This window comes from Poecilia latipinna, unplaced genomic scaffold, assembly GCF_001443285.1.
Source record: "Poecilia latipinna isolate Pla-1442-1.1 unplaced genomic scaffold, P_latipinna-1.0 Scaffold188, whole genome shotgun sequence".
NCBI lineage: Eukaryota > Metazoa > Chordata > Actinopteri > Cyprinodontiformes > Poeciliidae > Poecilia > Poecilia latipinna.
Genome location: NW_015112804.1, coordinates 381600 through 393995, shown reverse-complemented (window position 1 = coordinate 393995; position 12396 = coordinate 381600). Strand labels below are relative to the sequence as shown.

The window sequence follows — 12396 nt, the reverse complement described above, 5'->3', positions numbered from 1 at the left end:
TTTAAATATAATCTGACATCATGAAGTAGGCGATAAAAGATCTCAAAAAGAACCACATTATGCCTTTAACTAAAGAAAAGTGGACAACAAAGTTTGAAAAAACATTTTTAAGGCTATTGGACTCATTATCCATTAATGTAGAAACCAATGAACAGCTGAGAACCGTCCAGGATCCGGGAGCGACCAACCAACCAAAATTACTCCAAAAACGGGTCAAAGACTCAAAGAGGAAACATAAAGAACCCAGAAAAGTTCTGAGGCGAAAACCAGCAACTGTCAACAAAATCTCCTCTCACGTTTTCCCAAAATGCATTGAATTATTATTATATTTACTGAATTATTATTATATCAATCGACAGATATGGGCACTCTTTTGCTAATCCGCTAAGGAGAGATAGCTTCTTGTTTAGCATTTTTGCCAACTTTGAAAACATTTAGCACACTTAGCTTCCTTCAAGCTAATTTTTCCAGATAAATTTTAAAGTGTTAATTTACTTGGCTCTTTTGTAAACATTCAGTTGAATAAAAGTGTTTATGCAGCAGTACTTCCTGTACTCGTTTTTTCCCCTCAATAACGTCATTTATAAAATAAAAAAACAAGAATGAAAATACAAAAATAAAATTACTATTTCATTCTATTAAAGTTATTATTCTCATATTATTTTTTGTATTATTAAACTTTATTATCAGATTTTGACTGTAGTATGATTTTCTTCTTGTATTACGACTATTCTGGTGTGACTTTTTTCTCATTAGAGTTTTTCTCAGTGTTTTGACTTTTTTACTTATAATCTTTTTATTAGTCTAGTACTAGCAGTAGTACTCCTTGGTAATATTATGAATTTGTGTGACATAAAAATAGGATACATTTTAAAGAGGAAACTTGTTTTTAAAGGAATGTACCTCATTTTAAAACCTGCAGAAAATCAGTTAATTTTTTTAATTTCTTTTTAATGATGGTGTGATAAGAAAACCTGCATGTGAAGACGTTTTAGCGGCTCCATAAACCAGCTTGACTGATTCCTCTGGACGAACATGATGGAAGCTGAAAGCAGCATTTCCTCCGGAGTCATGGCCGGTTCATACTGTCCCATCTTTGCTCTCTGGCTGCTCTGCCTCTTTTTTCAGGCAGCACTGAAGCCTGCAGCTGAGGACTGGCGCTCTCTCTGTGTGTGTGCTCATATATATTTATATTTTTCTATGAATGTGTGTGTTATGTAACTTCCTCTTTGCTTTGTCTCATGCGCTCGCAGCACTTTGCTGCCCTGTGCGGAGTCAGAGGTCGCTGCAGACTGAAGCTCGCTTTAATCATCTCTGTGAATTCAAGCCTCTCCTCCATCTTTATATGCAGTCATCTCTCCAGCTGATCCTCACTGTCACGTTTTTATTTCTGACAGTTTTAATAGTTTGAATCAGTCTGTGTGTGTGTGTACAAGCACGTAATTACTCGCTGATATTTCCTCCGTCACGCAGGGCAGAAGATACCCGTCGGATTAAATGCATTAATGTGGATAAAAATAACAAAATTATGGCCCACTGTGCGTGAATGTTGCGGGCATCGTGTGTGAAGCAGCAGCCGCTCGGACCGCGTCTCACTTTAGTCATGGATGCTTTCCAACCGTCGCTCAGCTCTCAGTGAAATGAGACGTCGCTCATCCTGACAGCCGCAGATGTGGATTTCTGTGAGCGCGCAAAAGTTTTATAATCTCTTTCACCAGTTTTGGAGGACGAGGCTTAAAGTTCAGGCTAAGATCTCGCTGTGGCACCAAGACGAGGCTTTCAGGGTCAGAAAAGTCAATCAGAAAACGCAACTTTGGAAAAGTGTAAATAAGGAATAAACTTTTCAAAATGAGATCCACTTTTAATCAAACTGCTGCCACAACTCTGCAGGCAGGATTTAACGCATTAGTATAAAAAAATCAGTTAGTGAAAAATAGAAGATATTAATAACTTTGTGGGAAGGTCAGAATTATTTTTTTTATTTATCTCAAGTACTTTGTTGACAGTTCTTAAATTTTCCTTTTCCTAATATTAAGATATTATCTATGAGATTGTTAAAATTTAATTTAGAAAGTTGGGGCCTAAAATAATTCCCTGTGGTACGTCTGCTTCAATTATTTTCACTTAATACATAAAAATCTGTTGTTGAAACTAACATTTTAACAGGAGATGCTGAAGTTTTTAACCAGAAATGTTCATCACATTAACTGGTTGTTTAAACTTTGTTTTAAAAATGTAAAGTTTGATTGCAGAAACATGATTCAAAATTCACCTATTCTGTAATATTTTTATTTTTGTGGAACACAAATTGAAATTATTTGCAGAAAATTATATATTTTTCATAGATACATATCTATGAAATATGAGAAGAAATATATAAGAATATATAATATATAAGATATATATTAAACATTTGAAATGAGACATATTTAGTCCTGATAGTTTTTTACATAAATATAGAGAAAAGTGAGGATATTTTATCCAAATGCTCCAGTTTAATGAGCATAAAGTGTGAAAGCACTGCATAGTTTTCAACAGTAAGTTTTTGTTTTGCTGCATATCAATCTGAAAATGAACAGAACCTTGAATGAAGTTTATTAAAATAATAATAAAGTAAATAATTGGTTCCTTTTTATCTGATTACGTCACTGCTTCAGCTTTATTTGTCACTAAATAACGACGAATAAAGCTGAATCAAAAATATTTGTTTAGCGTTTTCTCCTGCATGAATTTAGTTCAATTTGCTTTGTGAATCTGTTAAAAAATTAAATCAAAGAGAGGAAACAAAATGCAGTGCTGGATTTGACGCAGCATTTAGCAGTTTGGTCAGATTTTTCCCCAGGATGGTTTTATGCAAGTAACTACGCTGTTTGGTTTATAAGATAGTAAAACGTATTTTCTTTCCCATATTGAATCGTCTGTTGAGCAGCAATTCAAAACCATTTTCAAGATGCAAACATCTCAACACTGCCACAGACATTTGGCTCAGTCGTCAAGCTAAAGTTGGAGCAAATTTACAGAAAACTCAGAAAAATTAACCAAAGGGAGAGAACGTTTTAAATAAAAATGTAAATCAGTTTAAGTAAAAATGATCCAGAGGATTTTTATCTCTCAGACGATCAGAAATCTGAGATATGAATCAGATTTTCTGTGTCGCTGAGCCTCTCTGGGTTGATTTTTATTCAGCTGCCAGCAACAGACGGCTGCTACTAATTTGAATCAGCACCGGATTACACGGCAGCCGGACCTCTGCCAGAACTCCTGCTGACTGGATGCTGTCCAGTCCTCCTGGAAAGTCCAGTTAGATCTGGCTAATTGATAGATCCAGCAGAACAGTCATTTCATTTTAGATCTCATTGCTTTATACGCGGGGAACTTTGTCTTACGTTTAAACCTGTTGGAGCCCGAAATAAATGAAAAAGTTCCACATTATGGTGAAGTTTTTGAAGAAATTCTGCTGCATATAAAGCAGATATATTTATGACTGAAAACTCAAATAGATAAAATAAACATCCATTTTAAAACTGTGGTGATAATTTTAGAACAAATGTACTTGCAACATTCTTTAAACAATCGATTTCAGTCAGAAAGACTTGTTTAAAAATGCTTACATGAAGATTTACCACCTAAAACATTTAAAAAGAAAACTCAGATAAATGTACTTTGAATTTTTTTAGGTAACAATGATTTGTTTGAGTGAATAAGTTACAATCTGCTGATGCATTAAAAATATCTGCATCTCATAATTAAATAGTGTTTTTTTTGTCATAAGTGATAAAATTGAAACTGTAACTCCACAGGGAGTTTAGGACCCCTGCCATTTTGTTTTTTTGTGTTTTAATGATTCTAAAAATGTGCATCCTGATGTTTTACAAACATTTACCCAAAAAAATAAAAAATTAAACATTTATTGAGAAATTGTTCACTTATTTTGTGTAAAATATTGTTATTGTCATTTAGTAGAAATCAATCAATTTGCTTGAGTGGATCAGTTAAAAAATTGAATATTTACAAAATGCATTGAAAACATCTGCATCTCTGATTAAAATACCTGTTTTTTTGTTGTGACAAAATTGAAACTGGAACTCCACAGGGAACCATTTAGGCCCCCTAACCTAAATGGGGGCCTAATCCCTAATGAGGGATTAGAGTTCAGTTTGACGTTAAAGGGATTCTTCTGTCATTTTTTTGTCCAAAGAGCCAGGTTTTGTTGATTATGTCTGATTTGTAAAAGCAGTGAAACGTCTAAAACACCAACTTCTTATGGGCTTTGTAGGTTTGCATACATAACCAGGCAAAACTTTGTCAGGTTAAATTGAGAGAAAGGATGTTTATGGTCCTAGGAGTGTGTGAAGCAGCCTACATTTGGGATGGTAATGAGACAAAATTTGAATATTTACTTACAAACAGCTAAACATGGATGTACAGCAATAAGTTATAAGGCTTGGAGGCTAACTCTGTGATTTCACTTGAAAGATGCAGGCGGCTAACATCGAAGCTACATGGATCTGCAGGACAGGTTTTCATCCTGGAGCTTCCTGTTCAGCCATGAAGCTCAAAGGCTGTTTTCTTTATGCAAAAAGCAGCTCATACAGCTGGAAGTGGATGACTTGATGAGTAAACGGGAACATTATATAATCCAACCGGATACAGGCAGCGAGGGGACCTGGATCGCTCCCAGAAACTCACAGAAGTGTCCCTGAAAGGTTCAGATGGAGGTGGAGGCAGCTGATGGATGATGACAGAAAGACGAAAACTGCCGAGACGATTAAAGACAAATTAAACTGCAGGTTGACATTTTTAGACAGATGAACAGCCTGGCAGGGAGATTTTACTCATTTCATCAAATGAATATTCATCATATACAGTCATATTCAATATAACAGAATGTACGTTCCAATGACGCCGGTTTGTAGGAATAAACATACTTTTGAAAATAATCTTTAATTATTAAGTCCACATTTCAGGACTTAAATGTTGTTTTCAGCAGAAAATCACCGTAATTAACAGAAATAAAGGCTTGAAAATATCAGTTTGTGATGTTTCATTTTGTGAATATTCTGATTTATTGAATATGACCAAACTTCAGTTCAATGCCTTAATTGTAACCTATAATTTGGTTCTGATACTTAATAAACCTTTGGCGAAGCTTTATAAAACCTTCAGGTTTTCCTTTTACGTTCCAGGAAAGCAACATGCTAGTTTTCTGGGAGTAACCTGTAAATCCCAGGAAAGTAATCTATTACTTTTGTTAAAGTATTCTGTATGTTCCTTCAGGGGAATTTATGAAAATATAATATAATAAACAGCAACATATTCGGTACATTCTGGGAAGGCAAAGATTCTGGAAAGCACTTCCTTAAAGGCAACCTGAAAGTTATGAGAAAGCAGTCTGTCCATTCTGCAGGAGAACTTGAAAGTTCTGGGAAAGCAACTTATAAATTCTGGGAAAGGAACCTATCCATTCCTCAAGGCCACCTGAAAGTTTTCAGAAAACTACCTGTTTGTTTCACAAAGCAACCTGCAGGTTCTCTAACCTTAACCTGAGGTTTGGAAAAGCAGCCTGTCTGTTCCTCTAGGCAACGTGAAAGTTCTGGGAAAGCAACCGACTCGTTTTGCTTCAGATTCATGATCGATGAAAGTTGCTGCAGGCGTTCCACTTATCTTTACGGTTGATTCTGACGCTTTGGTTTTATGACTGATGAACAGGAAAAGATCCTGCCTGGATCAAATTTTATTTAAACAATTGAAGCCGGATCAGATCCAAAGATCTGAGTCCATCTCCACTTTTTCCTTCAAGAACAATGTGAAGAAAATCTCCTGTGTGAACGACTGAAACGTCTCTAAATGAGAGAACTTCATTTCTGACAGCAGCTTGCTTCGCTAAATGCTCTATAAATATCCAAAGTGTTTTCAGGTTTTAAGACGCTTCTGTCTCAGCCCGGAGCACTTCAGGGTCTCTGAGGACAAAAGTGCAGGAAGCTCCCATCTGCTGCAGGGAAAACGCTGCGACAGCTGACGGCTTGACGCGCCTGCAGACTCCATCTGTCCTCTGCAGCTTCTGACCAAAGAAACGGAAAAACAAATCCACTTCCACCGGCCGAAGTTTGTCTTGTTCCTGCAGTTACCAACTTATAGATTTGGTTTTGATTCCAAGATGTAGCAGTGATACTTTCCTGGTGCTTTGGTGAGATTTATTAAGATTTACATCCAATCTGAGTTTGTCTCTTTGACGTTGTGGCTGCCATCTTGCTCAGGGATTCATAGTGAGTCAAATAATACAACTTACACTTAAAGAGAGTAAGTTGCAGAACAAACTCAGCAGGAGATTATCTGAAAAATTTTGGAGGAATCTTGACCCACCCTGCTTTGCAGCAAATCTATGTCTGGGCTTTGACTAGACTACTCCAACAAATAAATTTTATTAGACTTTTTCAGAGATGGACTTTCTGCTAGAGAACAGAAAACATTATTTTAGGATTTATTGCAAGTTGTAGAGGTCCTGAAGCAGCACAGCAGCCCCAGACCATCATACTGCCACCACCATGTTTGACTGCTGGTACATTTGGCCCCCGCCTGTTTGCTGTTTGTGGATTTTTCTGTGGACTGTAACTCCAAATTATTTGTAAAACAGCTGAAATAAATAGGTGCAATGCTGTTTGACATGTTATTGGTTGGCTTTTCCAAAGCAGCCAATCCAGGATTGCATTTATTTCCTTGGAACTGATTGGCTGTAAACTCAAGAGCAAAGATATTGCAGACCAGAGATGTTAGTTTAAAATTTAGCAATATTTCACCATCTTTCCATTTATAGGTTAACTTCCTTTGGATGTTTTTGTCAAAAGAAATTTAATTAAAAACCGTGTTGGATGTATTTTTCCTTTAGGAAATGAAATCATTTTAAAACTACTATATATGGTGACTTTTTTTTTCAAATCATGCACAGTTACGTAGTGGAAGAAAAAGGATAAATGTTTAAAAACATTTTAAAGCCATAAATACATGAAATTAACTAAATTATATTAAAATATACAAAATTTATGCAATGTTCTTCCAAAGAAGCAAAAAAATGGATTTAAATTAGCAAACCTGACAGTATGGAACAAATATTAACATATAGATTTTACCTGTGCTCCATTTATAAGTTTGTATTCTTTTATAAATTAAACTATTGTCTATTTAAAGTGTCCAATTCAGATACAGGAGTTTCTGAAGTAAACAAAATACAAGGCAGTTTTTTCATATTTAGATGGAGAATTAGGAGTTTTTGTTTGTTCGCTCTGAAATCGTTAAACCATTTCATGGGATTTGTCCCTCAGGTTATAAAATTTCCAAGTATGAATTAAACTATTCATATCATGACCTGCAGATTTGCTGAAATCTGTTGTTTTTATTTGTTCATACTATTAATGAAATGTGGTTTCAATCAGACTTCTCTGTGAACGGTTTACAAAGCCAAACTGAGTCACAGAAGAAGAACGTAGACGTCACACAGCAACACACGGTTTATGAATAATGGCCGCCGCCATTTTAAAGTGATTCAGCAAGGGGAGCCGACAGTAATGTGACAAAATCATTAGACGAAGGAAACATCGTTTACGTTTGGGTTTACCTCGTCTGTCTTCTGCTGCAGAATTATGACGCATGTTGGATAAAATGCGACTTGAAGGTCCAGACAGCAGACGCTTTTGAAAACTAGTTGAGTCCCATATGTGGAAGTGGGACAAATCAGATTTTTTTTTTAAATGAAAGGGTTTTAATTGAGTCGTTAAGACTGCCATAAAAAAGTCAGATAGATGGAGAAAAAAAATCTCACTTGCTGTGTGAACAGAATCAGAAAACAAAATGCTTCAACAACTGATATAAAGCTTTAACTATTTAAAATACTGTTTCTTAAATCTCATTTAACACATCATGAATATCCCTTAACACTGTAATTCATATTTATTTTCATTTCTTTCGAGGATCTCATGACCCCACATTGGTTATTTAACGTCCCTAATTGAGGTCTCGACCCCCACTTTGGAAACCACTGAGTTAAAAAAAATGAACTTTTACTCCAGTTTTTTTCCTGTACTTATCCACTAATTAACTCTAACCAGCTGTCACTGATCCTCCCCACATCATGATGCTGCCACCACCATGCTGCACCACAGTAAGGATTTAGCGTCTAAATTTCCTTCTTCACATTTACTGTCTGCTAAATGAAGATTTATATTTAGTAAACAATTAAAACATCTCTGTTAATAATCCATTGTGTTTTTAAAAGTTTAAAAACTTTTAACTACTTAGATTGAAATTTAATTTTAATTTGAGGTATTTGAGTAAATGGAACCACTGTTTAAGAAAATTCAGGTTATTTTAACTTAAATTGTAAGAATTAAATGTTTGTTATTGATTTATGTATTTAGATTCAGTAAATCAAAAGAAAATATGTTTTTCAATAAATACAGAGCAAACACCCTCATGTGTTTTGTTTAGAGCTCCAACAATGTTCATTTTGAGCGTGAATAAGAAGATTTCTGTTTAGGACTAACCTGGTTTCAGAGTTGATTTCTCCTCATCCTTTCTGCTCTGTCGTCTCTTCTTGGCTCCTGTTCTTTGTTTTCTGTCCATTTTTTCCCCTCGCAAATAAAAAGTTATTTAATTTAAACGAATCGGACACAAACAACAAGGCTGAGGTCCACTCTGTTAGAAAAAAAAATATTTCAGCTCTTCCATAAAACCTGAGTGTCTGCATCTCAAAAATAGACTTTTATCTTTCCAAAAAAGAGAAGAAATTAACACCAAATCCAAAAATCTCCAGCTTGATGTGGGGAATATGTACACATCTGCTTGATGTAAACATCATGACTTAGTGTAGGAAGTGATAAAGTATTTTCCCCCTCTCTCTTCCTACATTATGTACACAGAGTGTGGTTAATCCTCCGCCATGTCCAGTAATTATCCCGAGTCCTGATTGTCCCTGATTATCCTCGGCTGAGGCCTGATGTCCCATTTCCCACTAATTCATCCTGCAGCCCGCAGAGTTCATGTTTCCTGCAGGTTTAAAGGGCCGCTCTGCTGCATGCATGCACTGATGGATGTGGGAGGAAAGTTTTAGTCAGAACCGAGTTCATGGGTCAGAAGGAGCCCGGACCTGGCGGGGCTACAGGTCCGTCTCCCGCGTGTCCAGACAAAACGCGTAAAGGGATTTCTTGAAGTCCATGCTGCTGTTGGCTTTAATGTTCGCCTTCTCCACCGAAGCGCCGTCGGTCTCGTTCTTCTCCACATCCTGAGATTTCACCGACGTCCTTCTGCCTTTGCGCTTCACCTCTGGGCTCTCCGGCCCCCCGCTGGGATCGTCCTTTAGGCTGGACTGGTCCTGGTCCGTCTCCCGGTGGTAGAAGTAGTTGAAATTGGAGACGATGACCGGAACCGGCAGCGCGATTGTCAGGACGCCGGCGATGGCGCACAGGGAGCCCACGATCTTCCCCCCGACCGTCACCGGCCGCATGTCGCCGTAGCCCACCGTCGTCATGGTGACCACAGCCCACCAGAAGGCGTCCGGGATGCTGGAGAAATGGGACTCCGGTTCGTCGGCCTCCGCGAAGTACACGGCGCTGGAGAAGAGGATGACCCCGATGAAGAGGAAGAAGATGAGCAGACCCAGCTCCCGCATGCTGGCTTTGAGGGTTTGACCCAGGATCTGGAGCCCCTTGGAGTGCCGCGAGAGCTTGAAGATCCGGAAGACCCGGACCAGGCGGATGACCCTCAGGATGGCCAGCGACATGGCCTGCTGGCCGTTCTGGTGCTCCTGGCCCTGCTGCTCCGCCAGCTCCGTGCCCACCGTGATAAAGTAAGGCATGATGGACATGATGTCGATGATGTTCATGATGGTCTTGGAGAACTCGGACTTGCTCGGGCAGGCGAAGAAGCGCACGATCAGCTCGAAGGTGAACCAGATGACGCAAGTGGTCTCGATGATGAAGAAGGGGTCGGTGAAAGTGAGGGACGGCCGGGGCGCGGTGCTGTTGTCCAGCCGGCTGGTGACCGCCAGCTCCCGCTCGTCCCGGAACTCCGGCAGCGTCTCCAGGCAGAAGGTGATGATGGAGATGGTGATAACGATCACGGACACGATGGCGATGCCCCGCGCCGGGCTGGAGCTCTCCGGGTACTCGAAGATGAGCCAGACCTGCTTCTGGAACTCGTTCTGCGGCAGCGGCTTCTCCTCCTCCTTGATAAACCCTTCGTCCTCTCGGAACCGCTCCATGGCCTCTTCTCCTAGCTGGTAGAACCGGATCTCATCCGCGAACACATCGATGGAGACGTTCACGGGTCTGCGGATCTTCCCCCCGGACTGGTAGAAGTAGAGGATCCCGTCGAAGCTGGGTCTGTTGCGGTCGAAGAAGTACTCGTTCCGGAGCGGGTCGAAGTACTTGATCCTCTTGGCCGGGTCTCCCAGCAAAGTGTCCGGGAACTGGTTGAGGGTGCCCAGCTGGGTTTCATACCGAAGCCCGGCGATATTGATGAGGACCCTCTCGTTGCTCTCGGTGTCCATGTCCATGTCCAGCATGTCCTCGTCGAACAGGTGGGGACTGTGGTCCGCGCGTAAAAGCGCATCCATGGCGTTCTCGCTGCAGCTCAGAGTGTTGTTCATGTCGTTGATCTTCCAGGGGCTGCGCTGCTGCTGCTGCTGCTGCTGCTGCTGCTGCTGCTGCTGCTGCTGCTGGGGACTCCCCCGGGTGTTCAGCTCCTTACCGAACTCCTCTCCCAGTCCACTTTGAACAAACCCCGGCTGAGGGACCTCCAGTGCGTTCCGGCAGCTCTCTTCGGCATTGCCGCCGCCGCCTCCTCCTCCTCCGCCGCCGCCGCTCCCCTTAGCGCCGCCGTTCTCAAAACTCACCAAGGCTATCTCCATTCCGCCGCCATCAACGGTTAACGGGGAAAAACAGCGGGGACTTGTTGGGCGGCGGGGCGGACATCCTCCCGGTGAGCCGGTGATGGAGACGGAGCTGCGCTCTGAATCACAGCCACGGCTCCGCTACGCAGGCAGGCATGTGCTGCTGCTGCTGCTGCTGCTGCCGCTCCAAGAAGCGCAGAAGAAAGTCAACTCTAAACCCAGAGGAGGAAGAAGAAGACCCGGATGAGACAGTTGGCTGGATAAATGTTCCTGGGCGGTTTAAGCGCTCAGCCGCCGCTGAAAATCTCTCTCTCTCTGTTTCTCTCTATTTTCCTCCCTCTCTCTCTCTCTGTTTCTCTCTATTTTCCTCCCTCTCTCTCTCTCTGTTTCTCTCTCTCTCTCTTTGGTTCGCGCACTGACAGTTTTCATGATCCAAGAGTATCTTTCTCCCTTCTTGCAGGATTCATCAGCATATCTTATTTCTTGGAAATTAATCAATTTTGAAGTCAAACTGACTGATGATCAGATTAATAAAGAACATTTACTGAACAGTATATCTGGAGATTTTCACAGTTCTTTAAATTTGTTCACATTTAGGGTCTTGGCAACCACAGGTCACTGACTGTTTTTGAAAGTAGATATGGAAGTGGATTAGGGCCACCAGTCATCATAATAATAACATTCTGACTTTAATCTCAGAATTTTGACTTTTTTTTACTTAAATCTCAGAATTTTGATTTTAATTTCAGAATGTTCAGATTATGTTTTTTTCCTCATATTATCACTATTGTGCTAATATCATGATTTATGTTGTTATTACGACTTATGCTACTATTTTACGACTTTATTCTTGTTATGTTAAACTTTACTGTAATGTTTTGACATGTTGTATGACTTTATTCTCTGACTGTATTCTGATATTTTGACTTTTCTCATATTATAACAACTTTATCCTCGACTTTTTGTCATGCGACTTTATTCTAAGATTATTATGACTTTACTGGTATTATTCCAATTTTTTCTCATAATATTTCGACTTACCTAATCCAAATCCTTTCCTGTTTTTAAAGTACATCTTTCTCCAGTCTGAGCTCAGATAACCTCATCCCATCTGTAGACTCTTTCATTCCAGCCTCCTTGTTGCCTTTGTGTCCTCCTCTCTTCTCTGGCGGACAGTTCGGGGCCCGGGGCCACACTCTGCTCTCCATCCCAATGTTACTTGTCCTTCTTGCTTTGAAGACCCTCCTCTTTTTTTTACAATTTCAAACTGCTTTCATTCTCCAGTTTGAAAGCAGTACTCAGCACTCTGGAGCTCAGTTAATCAGGACATACTGCGCTAGGTGTACCTCTCCAGTTGCAGCAACTCAATGCATTGAGGCCTTTAGATGTTTTGCTAAAGTTCAAGCAATGCATGCTCTAAAAAAAATCAGAAACTGCTGATCTGAATGATAAAAGCATAAGAAATGTTAATGGAAACACAGCTAATAGCTCAGAAATCGCTTCATAAACCTCTG

The 12396-nt window shown here is 39.9% G+C and overlaps 1 protein-coding gene across 2 annotated transcripts in view; it reads right to left on the bottom strand.

The window, feature by feature from the left end:
* The window catches only part of LOC106946384 (potassium voltage-gated channel subfamily A member 1), a 31712-nt gene extending 20162 nt beyond the window's left edge, over window positions 1-11550 (bottom strand). For both annotated transcript variants that reach the window (XM_015030661.1, XM_015030662.1), the window contains exon 1: window positions 8538-11550. In XM_015030661.1, the coding sequence (XP_014886147.1) occupies window positions 9149-10900 (1752 nt within the window). In that variant the 5' untranslated portion in view covers window positions 10901-11550 and the 3' untranslated portion in view covers window positions 8538-9148. The remainder of the gene's footprint in view (window positions 1-8537) is intronic.
* Between the last annotated feature and the right edge of the window lie 846 nt (window positions 11551-12396).